Here is a 22,823-nt window from a genome sequence, read left to right on the forward strand (position 1 = left end):
CTTTGAAGAGGTTATTCTTCAAATTTATTATTATTCTGTGAATGATTTTACGGTTTTCTTGCGGGCAGTCGCTAGCAGTTGTAAATTGTGTTAAGAAATGACTGGTAGTCATTTGTGTTTGATGGCTGGTAGCCATTAGTATGCTGTTATATGTAGGTTAAATGATGGGGTTATCAATAATAATTCCGTTGGGGAAATTAAGGATTTTTTGGTTTGTTTTTTTTTAGTTCGGAACGCAATCAACTGGTCGCACCAGATAAGACGTGTCTCGAGTAGGGTTACCTTGCAAGGTTACTCTACTGAGGTCTTATAGTATCTCAAGACTATATTACAATAGTGAGACCTACCTGACTAACTAAAATTCTATATCTCTAGTCTGTTACTCTTCTATCTGAGCTTCAGTAGACAGTGCACGGGCCCCAATGCTAAAGTCTAACGTATATCTCAATACAAAACAAGAGCGAAGTAGAGGGAGAGAGAAATATACTGTATTATTATATCAGGTTTGGGTATGACTCTGATCGGTACCAACTAAAAGGTGTCGTCTGAGGGAAAACAGTTAAACATCGAAGGAAAGGTAATTCTTCTATTTTAACCAATCAGGAAAGAGTATTTTCAGTCTTTATTGATTTAAATAATAATTTGTTGGAAGTCAACATTGACTCCAATGAAGACGAGTTTGAAGCAGACGCAGAAAACGAAGAACATCAACGCAAACAAGGAAACAAACGCAGGAAAGTGGATTCGGAAAACGAGTGCAAAGTGCCCATTTTGAATCGCAGCCCTTGGAACGAGGCAGATCTGAAAGTTAAACGCTTAATTTTCCTCTCCCTTGGAGCAGAAATCTGTCGCACATTCCATCAACGAAATCCAAACACAAAAATAGGGCGCTGCTCTACACACGAACTGGTCCACGAACTCCAGATTACAATGACAAGAACTAGAAATACAAACTTTGATAGGTTTCAGATCATTAAAGCTATGGAATTTTCTAGCGAATCACTGGAGACATTTTATAGCAGGCTACGGGCATTTTGTTACCCATGCAAATTTGAAAACATGGAAGGAGACCTAGTAAAAGATCTCTTCATTTCAAATATGAGAAGCAGCAACATTCAAATTGAACTCCTTTCGGAGATAAGAACACCCCAAACAAGTTCGAAAAAACGAAATCAACAACTGGGAGCGATGCCAAGCGAGTAAACCAAGGATAAGCAGAGTGAAATTCTTTTCCAATCGGACGCAGATAAACAATGTTAAACAAAACCGGCCTCGCCCACAAGTTGTCACAGTTCAAACAAAGAGGAAGACTATGTGCAGGAAATGTGGCGACCAGTTCAATTCAACCCAACAACTGAACTGCCCGGCGAAAAACTCAACGTATAAAATGTGCTAACGAGTACAGCACTTTACGTCGCTATGCAAAGCAAAAATGCCTGAACGCAGAACTCATACACCGAGAATCACAAATAACAATACTCAGTATGGACAAAACACCCCGATCCGGAGAGTGCGCCACGCAAAAACCACCGACCAGGACCAAACTTCCGAAAACCCATAAAGTGAATCGGTAGACGCCGAAGCGGCCTTGTACATCAAAGAGAACTGGGAAAGGGTAAACTGGGTCAGATCAACAGAATTCAGAGAGGAAACAAAAATAAGAAAAAAATACCTTCACTGGTGAATTACGGGTAGAAACACAAATTAATAACCCAAAAGCACAGAGACTGACCGGACCTCCACGCTCATTCATGAAAGAAGAACGAGCGAAGAAACTCCTATTGGAGTGTTCTCAAGCAAAAATAATGCCATACCAAGACAAAGAAACTACAAATGCTTCAACAAAAAGATTAGTTATTGTTGGTGTATTCTAAGTGGAACTACAATCAGGATCATGGAGAGGAGAACGAAATACAAATATCTTGCTTGAGAAAATCAATAAGCACCTTTAAAGGTAGAGACATCCTTCATACACTCGAAATCATCCTCTCAGCATCTAAACCGGAAGGAAGAAAGAATTTTCCATTTCAAACGTTCAAACGGAGAAACATAAAAAAATGGATAACTCAGAAGTATCCCCAATTTTGCAGAAGACAAAGCCGATCAAAAAACTGTCTGTTAAAATTGTCATTTAAACCGAAATTTTCTCCCTCATAAAAAAAGGAGTTTGCCTCCACTGATTGGAAAGAGTGGAGCATGAACTCCAAAAACTAAATGAAGGCAAACAAATAGTTAGACTACACAAACTTTCGAACAAACACTTCATAAGCCCAGTTGTATTAACCGTCAAAAACGATAAGAGCGTAAAAAAGGCTCTGGACTCCAAATAAAAATGAACAATGCAAATTGCATTACAAAAAACAAACATCAAAAGTAAAGCATCGACCATCTACTGGACTACGCCTACAGCCAAAAACCTTTAGACAAAAATATAGAGAAACATTTCAATTGAAGCCTAATTGGAGGTCGTGCCACAGGAATATACCGCTTTATAAACGATTTCTACGGCCTTAGTGATATGCCAGCAACGTTCCAAAAAATTATCAATAAAACACTAAAAAATATTGAATCAAAACTCAAATTTTTAAATGACACTCTGATAACAGCGAAAAGTTCTCTAGCCGAACTCGAAAAAGAACTAGACAAAGTCGTAATCATACTAAAGGACGAAAATCTAGCAACAAACCTACAAAAATTTGAGATTGCCATAAAAAAATAATCTGGCTCTGCTACACTATAACTCCACAAGAAGTTACTCCAACTGCCAAAAAATGCAAATCCGTCCTACATCTGAAAAACACAAAGACACTCAAGCAACTGAAACTTTTAATGGGATGTATACATCACCTGATTAAATTTATTGCAAAACTTGCATCACTTTCAGAGCAACTACGCCTGCTTCTTCCAAAATCTAACGTAAAAACGAAAAAAAACTACATTGGAATGAAAACCATACACTAGCTTCCAAAGCAATAAAAGATCAAATTCGTAATATAACTGAAAAAAACACTTTGACGTCAACAAACAAACCGAAATACGATCAGATGGTAGTAGAAACGGCTTAGGAGCATGTCTCGAACAAAAAATAGACACCATATGGAGCCCAATCGCCTACGCTATCAGATTCCTTAACCCACTAGAATCTCGGTATAGCATCAATGATTTAGAACTACTGGCAGTCGTGTCGGCCTAAGAATAATTTAATTAATATCTATATGGAGCTAAGTTCATCCTACGAACAGATCACCGAGCCCTACTGTCTACCTCAAAGGAAAACAGATTCAAAAAAAATTTAAAAGTCGTCTAACGCGCCGGGATGATAGAATAATACTAAATAATTTTGAGGTGGAACATATCCCTGGTAAAAACATTGGCTTTGTTGATTACTTTAGCCAAAAATCATCTGCAAAACTCGTAACAGAGGATATAGATAACGCTAAATTCGTTATAAATACTGTGGACGAAATAAAACTAAGCCTGCTTAAGGAAGGCTTAGCTCCAAGAGGAGCAATCAGTCACTAAGCAAACTGGTCAACGCAATGATGCAATTAACACTAGTCAAACGGCACTGTATTAACAAACCGCTTTTTGCCTTATATCACATAGGGAACAGTCGCTTCTATTATCTCGCTCTTATTCCAAAATTAAATACAAAAACACATTTCTAAGTTCTAATCTCCACATGGAGCCGATCAAATCTAAATTTCTACAGTATACCAATCAAAAATTGTTATCGCAATAAAAACAAACAAGTTAAAATCATGAATTCATTTTCTCCGCCTAGAAAAACGTTAGTATAAAGCCGCATCCAAACTGATTATAACACCAAAAAAGTCAAAGGGCTAGATCCTTTTATAGAAGAGACACACCCTTCCCTAATCAAAACCTACGATAGTTTACCATCTCCACTGCATCGCAATATTCTTAATAAAGTGTTTAACGAACCAATTTTCAAATTAGTTGACGCCAAAAATTGGGATGACCTCAAGAAGGTCAATCCAATATACTTCCGCAATAGAGGCAATCTGTCAGATACGCGTTCCAATTGCTTAGGTGTACGATAAATAGATGATAATTCCCAAACACTCCACACTACCGCGCTACACGCCATACATCAGAAACAACCAGGCGAAGCAGGAATGCTCTCTCTAGCAAATTTAGTTTTGTGGCCTCATAGTCATTCAGAAATTGAAGCAAAAGCCCAAGCCTGCAGACACTGTACCGACACAGGTAACATCTAAGAGGTATTACACCAAAAATGACAAAGGCACTCTACCTAGCTGATGAAGAACCTGATGAAGAACTCCAAATGGAGTTCGCAGGACAAATACCATATAAAAATAATTCATAAAAACAATTACATAATAGTACCGGTAGGTTATCACGGTATCCACATACAGAATCGCTCAACAACTGCGATACAAATACAGCGAGAGAATATCTGGAAAACTATTGCAAAGTTCATGGTATTCCACGATTCCTCAGATGTGATCAATCACAGGCATTCAAAGCAAAAAAAGTTTGAAATCTTCTGCAAAGAAACATTAAACTCTTACTAGCTCCAGCCGGAGACCATAAGGTATCGGGTATTGATGAAAGATTAATACAAACCATAAAACGCCGATTAGCGGTTTTCGATATCGACCCCGAACGAAACGATGCGTCATTAAGCAACAGAATAGCAATTTTATTAGAAAAGATAAAACTAAATCCAAATAGTAAAAAAATCCATTAGAGGCACATTTCGAACGAACACCAAACACGCAACTTTCAAAGATACTCACAAAACCATCCACAAACAATCTGTCCTATAAAAACCTAAAACCAAACTGATTAGACAAGGCGCTGCTGAAGAAAAATGTGCTCTCTCTACGTAACACTAAAGAACCCCGTCCAACAAAAATATTCCAATGGAATATCATTGAAGACGGAACAATAACGAATTATACACCGAACGCTATTACAATAGAAACACCCTCAAGGAAAAAAACTTATACGTAAGAGTGATATAGCCGTCGTCTCAGAACAACGTGCGCATCTAATTCACATGATGGCATGTAAAACAGTAGGGGGATACAATAGAAAAAAGATGAAATTAAAAAACTCTGTTTAGAAGGTCGCGCAGAAAAGGAAGCTAACAGAGCTAACATTACCGACCAACCGACAAGTGCAAAGCAAACAAATACGGCACTAACTCATCCCCCAACAAAACAACAAGAAGTATGCGACGACAAGAACTGCCAATGGAGCCGCGGAAAAATAAGAGCAATGGTTAAAAATAACCAAAAGAAACAACTGGGACGTAGAACAACTCCAACTTCCCAACCAGCACACTCCCTCAAAAGGAGCTGAAAGCAAAGTACTCACAATACTCCAAGATAAGCAAGGAAAATAAGGAAAAATGTAACCGAGCTTCACAGATGATACAAAAAACGCGGCAATCCAAGCAGCACAAAACAAAGAACAACTCGTACCATCAACCCCGAAACAAAACACGACTGAAACGAATACGCCCAGATGTTCAAAAGATCAATCACGTCTGAATGACAAACGGTCTTGTTGATTTTCATAGTGAAATAAAGAAAACATCAGTTGCCTGAGTGTATAGTTAATGGATTTTAAGACTGGAAATTTTATATTTTTACAAAACAGAGAAACTTTTGAGTTGGGGCCGCTTTCGTTGTTAAAGTTGTTGTCTTGACCTTCAATCTCATTTGTTATATTCTTTATCAGTCAACAATGAGACATATTTGAATTCAAGTGCCAATGTAAAAAAAACTATGTATACGAAATTGGCGGCTATTATTTTTGCGAGAAAATGAAGTGTTGAACAATTAGAAAACTTAAATTAGAAGGGAACAAACTACAATAGCATATAGACAAAATGTATGTGAGGTTTAATCAGAACAGTTACAGAAAGGTCGAGAACAGTATTTACAAAAATGGTGGCAAAAATTAGTTCAATCGGTACCAGTTAAGAAAAAGAACGAATTTAAAAAGGAGATGAGAGAAGGTTGGATACAGCGAAAGGTTTGCTACAAACCAGCTATTAACTTAAAGTGAGATAAAAATTATCAGAACGTAAAACAAATCTAAAAGAAAATCAAATAAAAGAGTATCAACTTAAAAGCCTCCCTTCCTCGACAACCGCCCCCATGGAAGCCTAGACCGGCTGCGGTCGTCGGAGCGAGCGGGAACCGCGCAGGCAGAGCACGGAGCTCCGGAGTAGCGCAAAGCTGATTTTCGTTCGGATAAACGTGATGATGTTGGCGTAGGAGTCGTCGTTCTTAAGGCTCAGTTTGCTGGCAACTTGCTTTATCACCCGAGTTGCTGAAGGTCCTGCTCCTCCTGTGCAAGAAAAAATCAACGGACTGAAAGTGCCCTTCTCAACATTTATAACTCGAGGCTCGTATTTCAATTTTTTGATATTTTCATGGTAGCTATACGCGTCTTCGATGTTTTTCGGGCAGCTTTTGGCAAAGGGGTTGAAGATTTTTACATCGAAAAACGTTTTTGTGAATCTGCTGTCCCACAGGCCATTTGCTTTAATATCCAATCGTGCGTCATCTTCAGTGCTGGTAGTTTTATTTGCAAAGGACTCACCTTGCAACGGCAGAAGATTAGGCTCGATTTCAACATCAAAACAAATTTCCTCAAGCAGATTGGCGAAAGAGTCACGGATGTCGTTATGTCTTAAGTGGGTATACCTGCCTCTGGGACAGTGACGGGCATGGGTAACTGTGAACGGCCCGCCACAAACAGTTGAACGCAAGTTTGGGGGGCTCCCAACCATACCGAAGAGCAATACCATCTCGGAATTCAGACTTGGACAGATTGAAGTTATACTTTTTCAATGGCATGGCATTAAGCCAACATGAAGCTCCTTTTTCAGAGGCTAGATCAATTGCATACATTTTGTTTGCATTCAAACAGTTTTTAATGCTGGATTTTTTCTCAATCATTTTTACTGATTTATCTTTTCTGATCTTCTCAACTCTTTTTAATTGTTCGGACTCGATATTTGATACGTCCCCGAGGGATAGCGGCTCTGAAATGGTTTTTGTATTCGAGAATTCTATCTTCAGGGCGAATGATGTTGAGTCCACCTTCGCGTACGGGGAGTGAAAAATGTCGCGATAGGTCTCATCATAATTTGTGTTACATACAAGGTTAGGGATTAGGTGATTATTGATAACTTTCTCGGCTTCTTCCAACAAGTCGAACGTGTCTGGCGTTGTCCTCGATAAGAAGGTTAATTTATGCTGCACAGAGTTCGTCAAGCATTTGTACACATTTTGAGGTGCAATTTTTGCGTGTTTGGCTAATTTTTGCAATATACGTAGATAGTTTTGCTTTTGATCTTCTATGTATTGTCTGCAGGAGTCCACGTTTCCGATAACAGATCCAAGGACTCTTGATCCATCAATAATATCTACTTCTTCACCTTTAAACACGTTTTTTTTTGCGTCACTGACGAACTCTGCTTTGGTGATAAGATGGCATTTGATAACATTATAACCGAATGAAGGACCATGCAGTTTCAACTTCGATAGAAGGACTTTCAGCGCTTTGACCGATCCGGCGGCGTTTCCGTCATCCGCGTACCATTTTTGAATCAGTTTGTCGTCGGAAACCTTTTCGATGAGGGGCAAAATAGCTAGTCCATACACTGCCATTGCAAGTGGGTCGCCTTGAGTAGTTCCCTCTCGGGATTGCAGAACTTTGTGAGAAACGTGTTGAAAAGTGTTGAAAAAATGTTTTTCAGTCGTTTCGCTTTCATAGTTGAATTTCGTTTTTTGTGGTACAGAAATTACCTATTCGCAGCCAATAACATTACGCATAGTAGTATAAACGCTTATTTAACTGTTTTGTTATATATACAAAGTTGTTAATTTATTTTCTCCGTCTGGTGCATTATTGTTCTTCTACACGCCTGTGGAGTGACAGATCTATTCATGGTTAACACAAGGCACACTATAAAAAGTGCAGACGAATAATGTTTAGCCAATGTTAAGTTGGTTCGTGACCGTCTTCTAATTTACTCCTGAACTGTATCTTTCATCATTGAATATAAATTAGATAGAGCAGATAAACAAAAGGCATTCACACGATCAATTAACACTTATACAAACTCCTATAAATTCCCTTGAGAGAAACAGTAATTATTGGATAAATCAGTCAATTCTCATCTCCAACCGGAGTGCGAAGTAGTCGTTCTTGACATTGGCCAAACAACTAATGAATTAATCTCAATACTTACAATAGCAACTGACTTGCTGACAGGGATTTACAAAATTTTTTGAATGTAATGACTTGACAGTGATTTATTTCAAATATTTTCTCAGAAGTAAAAACAGATTTTGGTTTTAATGAAGTTCAGAGGTCAGTTTTCTTTATTCTAAGCACTCATTTATAAATCTCAGTTTTTAGAATCGAATTGAAACTATGTTGGGGCCAAAACAGCAGGAAAGGTGTGAACTTGTTTATTGCTTGACAGATAATGTTTGCTTCTGGATCTCATTTTGTTGTTGTTTTGGCATAAGCATTTGTTAAAACGATGAATTTTTATCATATCGCAACAATGCGTAAATTTTTTAAAAAATCTGTTGTTTTTATTGTTATTGTGTTTATAATAGTGAAACAAAGAAAACTGATATCACTGGTATTAACTAGCTTTTGTACACACGTCTGTTCGCTTTAGGAATAAATCAAAATTGAATTTACAAAAAAGGAATTACTGAGTCCAACGAATGCAATGAACTTGTGTTAATCGGGCAATTTGATTTCGCGTTAATCGTCTGTGTTAGTCGGTGGACAACCAATGGATTTATTGGCATAAAAACTACGCGTTTTCATTAAAATTTTGTAAACTTCCCCCTTTTGTTCTTATGATGTGTTGTTAGTGAGTCCCAATACTGACAAACCTTGTCAAAGGTTGATTGAGTTCTTAAAACCTATATAATGTCTCCATTTCTTTTGTCTTTTGCTGCTCAGATTGAGTACTTTGACACTATTTGCTTTAGTAAAATTACTATTTATTTGAGTTTTGAATATAAATAAATCTCTACTCGTTAAACAGGCTGAGCAATTAATTTACAATACGATAGAAACAACAACGTACGATTGGCTGTAGTTCGTGGTTAAGAATTTTTAAGAATTGACACCAATTTACTTTAAAAAAATCTGGTTTTGAGCTCTGAATGATTTTTGCCTTGCCCTTCTATCTTGTATCAATGTCTTCATAGGCCGATAACAAGGCATATCTCAAATTGGGTTTCCCATTGACAGCTTATCAAAAATTAAGGTTCACGACGTTTATTAATGCAAAAATTTGGAGAAGTTTTGAATTTTGTTTAAATTTGGTTGTCCGTTTTTCGCTCTTTTGGATTTTTTCGCTCAATTTGGTTGTCCATATTCTGAACTAAGTAATTTTTTTTCGATTGCTGACAATATGAACGCTTTTATGAGGTGTAATTGAAATTTCTGGTGTTTATTTGTCAATGAATGGTTTTTGAATTTTTTTCAAAAAATTAATAACAGACTTTGGAAAAAAATTTACGCTTTATGTTGAAACTCACAAAATAATCCTGTCAGCAAGCAACTCGAACATCCTCGTAGTCAAAGCTCTCTTTCTGTGTTCGTTGATTCTAACTTCTGGAACTCACAGTGAGCTACTTTTTAATCAGCTCCAAAATTTTTTTCAAAGAAATCAGAGTTTTAATGAGACTTCTTCTATTTTTTTAATTCTGCATATGTGCTTATATGAATTGATAACTCATTTGCTAGAACAATTGTTTGCTAAACTGCAAACGTTTTTATAGTTGGACCATATCTTACCTGAAGATCATATATCTTTGGTAACCTCTAATTGCATTTGATATGATTTGGTATTCTCAATTTTAAAAAACAAGCGATTGCAGATGTACTTTTGTTTACTTCTGCTCTCATCTTTAAGTCTAAATTCAGATTTCCAAATCCAATTGAAATTAAGTAGGGGCCACTTGTTACTTAAAAGACACTAGAGAGATTTAGTTTTAGATTTAGTCGGAAAACGGGTTAGAAGTTGATTTTTGGATCAGTTGCATTACAGTTGATTTAATATCTGTCAATTCGTTTGTTCGAGTGGTCACTTTAGTGAAATAAAAAATTGTTCTCATGGATATAAATGCCTTTTTTTTATAGATGTCTGTTTCTTTTTAACAATATATCAAAGTTTAAATAACAAAATCTGAACCAATGCCTTAAAGGCAATCTATCTTCTTCAGTTGGAAGACAGTTGAGGCAAAAGTGCGGATAACCAATGTTGAAACATTGTGCCATCGCACATTAGCGAGCCTCCTTGTAAAAACTGTGTACGTCAACTTTCGATAAATACATTAAGTTAATTTTTTTCAGGAAAGTTTTTACACCAATTCTCTTAACATAAAGCTTTTTTTCCGTATCCTTCTGTTTTGTGTTTCTCGTTGGTGTTTTAAAACTACCTGTCTATAAAGCAACCGAACCTATTTTATGTCAATTTAACAACTTTTTGGAGAAAGCTTTTACACTTTTTTTCACCTTCTTTTTACACTTGGTCTGCCTTATTGAAGCAGTTGAGAAGCCGACAGTCCGAAAAGACTAATTAACTCGAGTTAGGGTTATTTTCCCTACCTTAACTGAAAGTCAAAGCCACAAGTAACTGCGAACCAAGATGTTTTCATAAGTCGACCCATGGACTTTTGATAGCAAATATCGGTCGACCACAGTCCTTAGAAAATTAGCTCATCTTTTCACAACTCGTCTCAAATAGGGAAAATATACACAATTGTAGTTCTAAAATCTGCCCATTTTCTCTGTTCGAAAACTGGGCTCAGTATTTATAACATTTGAAGCTGCCTTGGAGTACCTCAATAGCCTGGTTCAAAATGTGGTTGAAGTAGGTGGGGTCCGAAGAACAAGACATGGCTCTGATCAGGAACATCCTGATTGGGGAGGAGGAATAGGTTGCGGCGTCTTTGAGGAAGAGGGAATACAACATGTGAATGAAGTCAGTGCCTCTGCTCTTCACAACTGCACACAAGTGGCTGTCAGTTAGAGTAGGGTGCACGTAGGGTGACGAGGTGTGGTTCCAGTCAGCACCTGACATTTTAAGGACATTTAAATGAGTTTTTCCCTTACATTTGGACTTCTATATAGGAAAAGACTGAACCCTGCAGAGTCTGTAGAGGTAATGAGAAGACAGCAACAAAGTTTTATTCTGAACAGGTTCTGATTATTCGAACTGTTTTAAAATTCTTGACATAATATTCATCACTGAATTCTTAAGTTAGCGACATTCTCTGTAACAGCAAAACGTAGAAATTGGAGAAATTGTATAGTGATGGACGAAACCGAAGCACTTATTTGTACCCCAACTAGAAAAACAATATTTTTCTCATCCTGAAAAAAGTGTTTACCTAATCTTTCGAGCCATTCGTCTGTCAAATTCATGGCCTTTTCCAAGTAGACTGGGTGTCCGATGAAATTGGCAAATGTCTGGATTTGATTGGCTCGTGAATTGTGGAACTCGGCCTGATGCTCTGCATATTTGGAAGCGTCTGTTGCCAGGTCGATTATGAACTCACAGTACCTCTGGAACTGGTACCTGGAGAAATGTATGACACAATAATGAATAAAAAATGGTTTCCAACGTTCTCCGGTCAGCAAAAATGATTTTTGCTCCATTTAAAATCAGGATACAGTATTATACTAGCTCGCCTTGTTACGACTCGAAGAGGAGCATTGGAGAAATCCTTTTTTGGATCACTTTTATTGGAGTGAATTTTGAAGCAGGAAATGAAACGTGTAAAAAGTTTTCGAGTGCTTTTAGTCTTGTACAAAATTGAAAGTTGGAGCGAAAAGAAAGTGGATTTTTGGTCATATCACTGTTTTCGTGAGAGCGAGCAATTGAGGTGTAAAAAATATCTGTATATCTGTTCTCTTTTTTTGGCTGTTTTTGTGTTTTATTATGATATTGTGATAAGATATTATTTATTTGTTGGGTTGTTTGACAGTGTTTTGAAGGTTTCTGGTATGAATGTTATACCAATTTACAGGTTTTTCGGCTTCTTGGCTGATTTTTAGGCCAATTTTAGCGATTTTTCTCTTTTTGTTTCTATTTATTCTTTGTATAGGATTTGAAGACGCATATTACTTGTGGAGCCTTTATATACCAACTGATTACAATTTTATTGGTATCAAACGTTCGTTTATTGAGAAAAAATGACAATAAACAGAGAAAATATTTTTCTTAATTTTCGCAGATTTTCTTTTTTTCTTATCTTAGACAAGTTTCTTAGCCTATTAAAACTTGCTTGTCATATTTGGAGCATTTTGAATCTCTGTTGCTCCAGAGAATTTTTCGGCTCCATGTGTTCTCGTGATATCAAAAGCTTCATAAAGTTTTCTCGGTTTTTTTATTTCTAGATGTTTGTAAATGCTTTTTCTATTCTCAAAAATTTTATAGCATTTGAGGATGTCTACGGTTCAAGTTAGTCGTTTTTGCTGCCTTTTGATCGTTTTTATTTGAGTTGCCTTGGGAAGGATAATTGAGAATTTTTATGCAGATTTTGACCGATTTTCGTTTTTGCTGATTTTACTTCTTCTGATTTTATATTTTTTGCCGCTTTTCACTTACGCTAGCTTTTATCTTACTGTTAAATTTTTTCAATGAGAATTTTCAATGAAAAATAATACGAATTCCTCACTTTTTCCTCTTTTTTGTTCTTCGATTTTACTGTAAAAATTGGCGAGGTGTTCGATTGGTGTACGCTTGACCAGAAATAGTAGTGAAAGTGTCTTAAAATTTTGGTTGGAAAGTAGCATTTGGGCAATTAATCCTTTACTTTTTGCAAAATTTTGTTAAAATTTCGTAGCGAGTATTATGTTTTCATTTTGTCTTTCATTTCTGTTCGCTTGCCTCCATTGTCTCCTCTTGGAACTTCTTGGTTGAGTTTTTCTGTCCATTTGTACTCATTTAGTGAATGAAAACTAGATGTGTCGCTAGGTCTTTTGCGGATAGTAATTTTTAAGTTTCAACTTATAAAACTTATTTCTATCAGATGCGTTATCATCTGTTCTAATCAGATACTTTTTCATTGTTCGTTTTCATGTTATTCTTTCAAAGTGATTAGTGTTATTTAGTAGGGTAATCATTATGTCAGTTCAGGTGGTCGTTTTTTTTTCAAGTCGTTTCCAGAACTCTTCCGGCTACGTTTTTCTTATCATTGACAACTTTGCAACTTTGACTGATCACTTTTTTGTTTCAAGAATACATGCCTGATTGGAAAACTCTCAGAGGAAATTAATCCTTGGCGAGTTTTGGTAAAGTTTTTATTTTGAAACGAAAAACAGGCACACGTTGGTTGCCTTTTCATGACGAATTATTGCACTTATAACCAATAAAAAATATCTCAGTTTACCCAATGATAAGTTATAGAACGGGAAAATCACATATAAAAATTTTTCGCATAAATTTGTAAAACGGTTCTGAATAAAGAGCAAATGATTTCTTGACAAACTATTGTACTCAAACAAAAGGTTCGAACCCCAATCATCAATATCGCTCATGATTCTATCAAATTATTTATGAAATGACGCAAATAAAACCATTTTGGTTAAAAAATCATAACAGCATCCTGGAAAAGAATCAAGAGAATTAAATTAAGGAAAACCCACTGTCAGGCTTGAAGAGAGCCTTTTAAATATTAAAAAGTTTAATAGTTGCGTCAGCAAAACTTTGAGAAAACGTAAAATGATCCCAGAAAACTAAAAGTCAACGCCTCCAAGCCAAAGAAATGCATGCTAAATATATTGCCAAAAACTGCACTACACCACTTCAATAAATACGTAAAAATTAAAATTTCATTGAAAAATTGAAAAGCTGCGTCAAAATTTTTTTTCTAAAAACGCATTAAGTTAGAATAGAACATGGAACCTGATCGGCCTTCTTAGATGTACGGAGCATATAGTCTTCAACCAATGAGAAATCAAATAAGTGCCTAGGTATCCAAACAAGCAAAAAAAGTGTACAAACCTTCAAAAATTATTAATTTCTATCGAAAAAACCAGCGCCAAATTCAGTTGAACCGTCAGATTGAAAAACTGTCTCGGCTGGAAAAAAGACCTTTAAAGATCGGAACTCAAATATAACAAAATGCAGAAAGATAAATTATAGCAAAACATAAATTATAACAAAACAAAAGAAATTGATGAAAATGTGAAGACAAATTTCCTTTTTCGCACAAAAACTTATGAGTGAGTGTTGAGTATGTAATATACAGAAGATGTCGCAAAAATCAGTTTTCACCGAAGAGATTACGATCGAAGAGCTATGTTCAGGTTATTTTCGGAGCGTTTATGATAATTTTTTAAAAAAATTGTCAATATGATTAACAAAATGGATAATTCCTATTTAAATCGTCTTGTTAGAAAAGTTTCATCGGTAAGATTATTTAAGAAAAATGTCAAAATATAAAGTTTTTGGTTGAAAAAATTTCAAATGATTTAAACAATTTTTCTTTTCTCTTTCGACTCAAAATGGTAGTGGTGTAATATTGAGTCGAAAGATTGCACTGATTAAATAAAAAAAAGCAGGAGCAGATTTGTTTGTTCCGATGCGCCTGTGCTTGAGCGCAAAAAATAGAAGTAAATGGTGCAGTTCTTGAATTTTTCTTCTCTGCACGTAATCAGGCTTCAATCTGCCCAAAAAATCTAGAGTTTGGCCTAATTATTATATTCAATCTTATATAGCTGCGATAATTTAGTCTAGTGATTACTTTTTGAGTTGACAAAAGGTGAACATGCTTTACCTGTATCCACTTCTGTACATCAATGCAAACACCTTCTCCAAATGATGCTTTACAGTTTTCCACAGAGGGTGACTCGTATCATTCCTCACAGAAAGAGCAGTCAACTCAAGGGCAACATCTGCCGACAGAACATTCGCTCCTAGCAACTCCCACGCAGTGTCAATCAAACAAGACTTGGTAGCTGAATCCAGGACGAAGGGATCCTCACGAAGGGAGTCCACGATTCTTCGCCAGGTCTCCACATCGTAATTCACTCGGTAGAAATGTTCACATCTTGCGTTTGCCAACACGTAGCTCACTTTAGACCCACCATCACCACTTGTGTGATCAATTTTAATCTGTTTGGGTTCTTTGCTCAGCCAAGCTTCAGCGACCTTGCTGCTATCGACTGTGAAGTCCAGTTTGAGGTGCCACCAGGTCTGTTCTTTTGCCAGGTACTCTTGTGAGTGGTTGAGATTGGTGATGAAGTGTTTTTGGGAAAGTTCGACCAGAGTGAAATCGGGGTCGCTGTAGTCCACATTCATAGTTACCAGAGGGTAGCCCAGCTGGAGAGTCCATTGCCGCATCATCTCGGTTATTGACACCGGGATCTGAAGTAGGGAAGATGTTGGGGCAGAGGAGAGGGCTTAACCTCCCGAAAAGGGGTTTCTTTAAGACAATTTTTCTATTACTCATGTTCTTCAAGGCTTCCCAGGTCAAGGTCCCAGACCCAAGCCACCTCTGATCAGACTATCCTCAGACTTCGGTCTCTGCTCAGAACGTGCCAGACCGAAATGACCTCTGATCAGACCTTCGTGCGACAATTTTTCTGCGCGACATTCACGCTACTAATTGTTTAGTGCAACTTTCCGACCCTGTAGTTTGGGTCACACGATGACCCCTGTGTACGACCCAAGTCGGTCTGATCAGAAGTGGCTTGGGTCTGGGACCTTCATCTGGGTTCCTATCATCAACTTCAATCAAGTCTGCGTTGAACAAACATGTTCAATCTTATCCAATGCATGATTTCCATTTGTTGTTCCCTTTTCAAACTTCCCTCTTTTCAAATCCAAAAGAAAAGGTTCTGAACCACGACTTAAGCGCACAGGCGCCTGGACAATGAATTGAAACACACTAATTAAAAATCATTTTGGTGGGCTGTGTGATGGGTTTAGCTTTCTTCTCCAATAAATCTAAGAATCCTCAATACATCACTTTTATTTAAACAATTACTTCAAACCCGGTCAATAGTTTAGCCTCAATTTCAATGTTTCAAACCTGCGATTTGTTTCTGGACTGTTCGAATGAGTTCCAGAGGTCGTTGGAGGTTGCAGATGAGAACTGGAAGGTGTAGAGGAAATTGAGAACCCCTCTTTTGAAACCCTCGTCTCCCAAGATACTCTTCAGCATACTCAATATGGCACCACCCTTTCTGTACGAGACTAAAATCACCATACTGGAGTTAGTGACCAAAACAATCATTAATTTAAGGTTTAAATCTGGTTTGCGTTCATTTGAATTTTGCAACATTTCTACAATAAAATTTGAAAAGAGCTAAAAGGAATTTTTAGCAGAAAGTTCCGTTATTAGCAGGTGACAAATATAGCCAATTAATACAAGAAATTAATGAACTTAAGAGACTGAAAATAACTTTTACCTTATTTTCGTCTTTCAATACAATAGAAAAATGGTTTGAGTGATTGAATTTTGAGTCCATTTTCAGCATCCATTTATCCAGCAATAAGTTTTCAGTACTTAAGAGGAAGGTTTTGCTATTTTTGAAAACTATAATTAAGATGCAGTTTTTTTAAGAACAGGTTCTGAAGTTCTTCTCTTCAGTTTATTAGGTCAAGCAGGTTAATAGGTTATAAGGTTTATTAATTAAGGTCTGCATATAACTTAAGCTACAGTGAACATTTTGGACTCAGAAGAATTATGTAGTTTTAGTTGAAATTGACAAACTCTGCGACATTGAGAACTAATTTAGTTCGTCGTTAATCTCTGATTGAGTTATTGTTATTGAGAAAATCTTGCAGAACAGAAATCGCCATGAGGGGAAAACTTCGCAAAAAATTTTAAATTTCTACAAGTGACTCTTCTAAAGTGAACAGAACAGCCGAAATAGTTGAAAACACGCAAAAGCTGTAATGGTTTTGCAGTTCTCCTTAACTTTAAATGTGTGAAAAAAATTCAAGAAAAGCAGAATAGTCAGTTGCAGTTAGCTTACTAAGATCGAAGAACATTTTGAGATCATCTCTATTCTTGATTAGTTTCTCGTGGACCACAGGATGTGAAGACACGAGGGAATCCGACGAGAACACTTCCATAGTCGCATCAACAAAGAACAGACTCCAGACATCCCAGTCTTTCTCAATCGCATCCATCCCAACGTATTCCATAAATGTCGCAAACCCCTCGTTGAGCCAGATGTCGTTCCACCAAACAGGTGTGACCAAATTCCCGAACCATTGATGAGCAATCTCGTGGTTGACGACTTTGCAAATTCCGTAATGACTTTGCTCGTTCCTGTTCGAAATCAAGTAAAAAGGACGGAACGTAATCAACCCCCAGTTTTCCATTCCACCGACGTTGAACTGAGGAACCGAAACCAAGTCCATCTTGGGAAGTGCGTACGGGATCTGGTAGAACTTCTCAAAAAAGACGTACGACTCGGATGCAACCCGGAGAGCGTAGTCGGTTCTCGAGATTTCAGACTGGCGTGCCCAGATGTTGATTGGGACTGAGACGTTGTTCATGTTGTAGACATGGGTGGATCTGGTCTTGAATGTGGTGATTGACAGAGCTACCAGGTAGGTGGACATCCGGACAGACGGCTGGAACTTGATTCGGTTCCACCCTGGAAAGATACGTTGTCATTCTGTACATAGAATAGTTCCATTGTCATTGTTTCCAATTAATACACAGAATTTATTGTATTTCAGTATATTACAATTATGCTACTAACTAATCCAAGTTACGAAATGTATTAGTTTTTGAGAAATTTTCGACTCAGAGAGAGGCACATTTTGGAAAACAAGAAAATATCAGCCGTAAAATTAATTAACAGTCTAGCTCAACGGGAGAAATAAAAGAAAGTCAAGCCCCAATTTTTGCCAGGATACAGAGTTCATAGATAGCGCAATAAATATTACCCAAATAAACCAAATAAATATTAGACTCGCCCCTGGGGGGTGGGGGGGGGGGTGAGTCCGGATTATTACCTGGGAGATCTTTGATCGGATTATCCTCAATAAATGGCATATTGGAAAGGACAGTGAACTCTGCCTCATACACAACTGTGATTGAAAATACGGCCTTGAAGAGAGGCTCGTCAAAACACGGGAACAACTTCCGAGCAGCCGCTGGTTCCATTTGAGTGACTGCGAACCATCGGACCTCTGGTCTGGGTCTGGCGGCAACAGATGAAATGTTTCCAATGTTGTCGTCACTTGAGGATCCCGGGTTGATCTCGTATGATCCGGCGTAGAGACCCTCAACGTCGGCTTCGTTCGGTTGTCCATCGAAAGTGAGAGTGAGGTTGTAGTTGTCACCCACTTGGATCTGCTCTCCCAAATTGAGGATTATCATGTCTTCAGAGGGGATGTAGTCAAAGCTGAAATAGGAATTATTTAACCAATCAACGAGGCTTTCCCATCATATAGCATCCCCTTACCACGAAATACAAAATTATAGCCCGGGCTATACGTTATATGTCCACTAAACTGGGAAAGACGAAACACCCTTATCAACTGAGGATTTTAAAACTTTATTTGCTACTCAGTCACAGGTGCCATTTTGACACATAGTAGTGCTATATAAGCATATGCGATGCTGGATCATCACGAGCGCAGGGAATGAACCCTTGATATTACGGAAAGAGTTTTCACTGTTTACAATTGGGGGTGCCAAGAAAGTTATTGGACCAGGCCGTCATATTTATAGAATAGTTTCTAGTATTTAGACGTCGTGTCGGCAGAGCACGTTTAATAATAGAAACAGAGAATTTCGACCGAAATAAGTCGCAATGTTTTCTATTTCTATATTAAAAATTAACCTTCAAACACTCACGTGCACATTTTAAAATGCCCAAAGTCAGTGCCAGAAGTTAAAATGCCAGAAGTTGCTACTTAGCCAGAAGTTGACTTCCGTTGACTTTCGTCATTTTAAAACGTGCGCGTTTCGTGTTTTAAGCATGGTTAAGTGACTCTGCAGAAGCCACTTTGAAATTCTGACTTAATATCTCTAACCGCTTCGCGATTCTCGATAAACGCCAGAAATTCTCAGTGACTTCAAGCAGAGCCACTTAACCATTACTTAAACTACTGCCTTCCCAGTAGCTTCACCACACTAAGCACTTGAAGGACTACTAAACTCGGCTAAGGCTCTAATGAAACTTAATGAGAACAATTAATAAAGCTATTTACGATAGCAAAAACAGTGTGCGAAGCGTAACCCAGGCAAATCAAGCCCAAGAGAGCTATCATATCGGATTTTTGCAAATATCATGTCTTAGTTTGGCCATAATTGTCAGTTTCTACGCTTGCACGTCCTTTGCCAGCCACAGATTTGCTTTACCGTCCAAAATGTACTGTATCGTTCATTTCGGATCTTTTCCTTTTTGCCCCCCCCCCCCCCATTTACAGAGAACGTGTCATTACATAGTAATTCATTAAGTAAAAACATGGTACATGAGTTTGGGGGTGCAAATATTATGCACCCACAAAGTTGGGGGCAGAAACGGAAAAGATCACATATTTTAGGTGTTTTCAGCTTAAACGTTTTTTGGGAATTGCTTTTTTCTTTTCTAGAGCGACAATTTATTGGGCCGCGAAACAAAAAAAAGCAAAACGGAGCTATTATTGCAGAAATGAATGCGTTTTTTTATCATCAAAAAATTCCAAAATTGCCTTATTTCTGAGTTAGGAGGACCAAATTTGTTGTGGCCGAGTCACAGGGTACTGGCTAACAAATAAAAAAACAACTAAGAATCACTCAAATTTTTTTCCACTTTTTGGAATTTTGAGCCAAATCACTTGCTAGTAACCTTTTGTGCAAGTATCACAAAATCGAGTCGGGGAATGAAAGAAAAAAGTTCATTTAGCAAAGAATTTTTTTCATTTTTGGAGCAAAGAAATTAGGATGTTACCTTGGTGGACAAAAGAAAAACAAAACGCAGAAAACAGAACATCTACCAAATATGCCCTCTCAGATTAATAGAAATATGTTCTCGAGAGGTAGATAGCAGCTAAATCGAACATGTCAGCGCCAGTGAAAAGAAGCTAAAATGACGCAAGTTGAATAGAAGCAAAGTAATGTCCGCAAAATTATCTCATCTTCTCTCGCATTTGGACAATAGACCATCAAACAAGTTAAGGCGAGTGTGTTTTCAATTATCCCAAAATCCAATGGTTAGGGAACTAAATTTTTCCTCACTAAAATGTATTCCGAAAATACAGTCATACGGCCAAAAAGATTTGGGGCCAACCCTAAAAAGATTTGGGATTAGCCCCAAAAAGATACCAACCACAGAAATTTATGCCCCAACGTTCAATATCTTCCCTAAATCTCACACTGAGTTGCTGCTCAAGAAAACCATTGCTTACCACAGAACTTTAAACCTTGAAAAAATAAAACTTGAATATTTTTTGATAAGCTCACTTTTCCAAAATAGAATTAAAGTATAAACAGGTTTTTAAATAGTTTTTTTTAAAAAAAGAACGAAAATGCTTTTTGAATGATCGTCAATTTTTCAGTTCTCTTATTTATCTTCTCGCACTTATTAATTTTTTTCTCATTAACTGTCTGCATAATTATGGAAACCGTTATTCTCAGCACACAATAAACATTAGAAAACAAAAAATTATTCTAAAAACTTTAAGTAAATGTCGACAAATCCTCGATAAAAATTTTCCGAACATTTTTTCCAAGTTATTTTATTGATTGAAGTGTTTCAGTATCAAAAAGTTTCTACTACAGGTTCTACTACGGTTCTACTCACGATGCGGACAATGCAAAAAACTGATAAATTGGAATTTTTGCAAAAAATTGTCCACACTTTGTTACGTTTCCTCCAAATAAAATAGGTTTCGACTTATGTTGTCCACATACCTGTGGCCATTAATCAACTCAGCAACATTTGGCTATTGACAATGAGGGAAATGAAAAACAATATTTAAAAAATATGTGGAATAAATGCTTACTTTCTTCAACTACTGTATAGATTCCATTGCATTTTTAGGGCTAAAATGTCTTAAAGTACAAAAAACTAGCCTGAGCATATTAAATTTTTAACAACTTTTTTTAACATAAATATATATATATATATATATATGTATACATTTATGTATATGTACACACACACATATATATATATATATATATATAATATATATATATATATATATATATATATATATATATATCAAGATAAATATATATATATATATATGTATATATATATATATATATGTCTGTATATTATTTATATATATATATATATATATATATATATATATATAGAACAAATGCTTCATAAAATAAAGCAGCAAAACAGTTTATCAGAAATCAAATAACGGAAACAATGCAACACGTCGTTTTTCATCCGATTTCTCTAAATGAATAACCGAAAACAAAAATTATACCGGCAAGTAAACTAAATATTTAATTGACTTGAAGGCGTTAACAATAAATCGAATTTTTGATTCTTTTCAATCAAAAAAAATTAGGACAAGGACAGATAACATGACTTAATTATTAATTCCAGTTTGGTATTTTTTCCTTTCGATTCTGAAAATCAATGATCTAAGAGCGATAGAAGCAAAAAAAAAATTGAAACAACTATTACACCGCAAAACTGACGTGACAGTTTAAATGAAATCAAAAACACATGTGAAAAAACAAACTTCTGAATAAAATTTTAGTAAGAAGAAAGAATGTTGCTGCTAATCGTTTTTCTGAGAAAGAAGGAACTACTGTATAAAATATCAGGACGAAGAAAATTTCTTCCTGCTGACCGTTTTTAATATAACAGTCAAATCAGTAACGTTCACTGAACGCACTGGAGCTATCTGAGTTGAGTCGATTAATTGAACAATATTTGATTTGACTAGAATTTGATTTAAAAATGGTTATGGTGAAAAGTTAATGATTTCGGTGAAATTGATTCAAAGAAAAAAATCTTTCTGATAAAACCAAGAAAAAGTTTTGTATTTTTGGGCTCTAACTTCTGATTATTTCATGGATTGTCAAGCTAAGTTTCACAATTTGGGGTCCCAAATAAATAGCAAAATGTCATAATCAGGAATTTGAGATTTAAGAAAAAAATTTTCAAATTTCTTTCAGACAATGAAAACATTTTTTTCAAAAATCATTGTTGGTGCTCAATTTACTAAACAAAGAAATGCATTCATGAAAATATTCAGTAGTAACATTAGAAAAGCATAAGAAGCAAAATTTCATGCTACGTACATCAAAACTCTATCGATTTGATCAAGCTTGTCATCATATTGGTAACCATTATAGGAACTTGAACATCATAAATAAAATGAAATTGAAACTGACACCCAAACGCAAATTATCTCCCTCCACTATCATCGAATCATTATTGCTACGTAATGCACAATTTTCATTATTAGCTCAATAAATCAAGCTCAAATGCAGTATGAGATACCGAAACTGGCATGCCGGTTTCAGTGAATTTTGCGACATTCATACAAATCAGAGAGTGCGGGGCACAGTATAAGGTATATCAAACCCCGAACTCATTGTATTCAGAGAATATTATGGCAGTTATCTTTCTCCAATCAGCAATGCAATTTTGACATTTGAAACCACTCATCATAAAAGGAGCTTGAAAAAATACCCAAAATCAGTTGAAATTTGCAATTTTGGCCAAATTAAATTGACGTACAGTTCTTATTGAAGCACAATTCTTGTGCGTTAATTTTTTTTGTGGCGTCTTGTTCCTATAGATCGTCTTAGGGAATGTACAGTTTAACTTAACTTTGACTTGTGAAA

At 36.4% G+C, this 22,823-nt stretch overlaps 1 protein-coding gene across 1 annotated transcript in view; it reads right to left on the reverse strand.

Annotated features, from left to right (window-relative positions):
• Positions 1 to 22,823, reverse strand: part of LOC142352108 (aminopeptidase N-like) — a 44,250-nt gene that overhangs the window by 18,987 nt on the left and 2,440 nt on the right. The window contains exons 2-7 of the mRNA XM_075404479.1: positions 18,029 to 18,420; positions 17,035 to 17,664; positions 16,086 to 16,249; positions 14,829 to 15,418; positions 11,436 to 11,623; positions 10,886 to 11,118 (exon numbers count right to left, since the gene is read on the reverse strand). Of these exons, the coding sequence (XP_075260594.1) occupies positions 10,886 to 11,118; positions 11,436 to 11,623; positions 14,829 to 15,418; positions 16,086 to 16,249; positions 17,035 to 17,664; positions 18,029 to 18,420 (2,197 nt within the window). The remainder of the gene's footprint in view (positions 1 to 10,885; positions 11,119 to 11,435; positions 11,624 to 14,828; positions 15,419 to 16,085; positions 16,250 to 17,034; positions 17,665 to 18,028; positions 18,421 to 22,823) is intronic.

The sequence above is a fragment of the Convolutriloba macropyga genome, chromosome 13 (assembly GCF_964194025.1).
Source record: "Convolutriloba macropyga chromosome 13, txConMacr16.3, whole genome shotgun sequence".
NCBI lineage: Eukaryota > Metazoa > Xenacoelomorpha > Acoela > Convolutidae > Convolutriloba > Convolutriloba macropyga.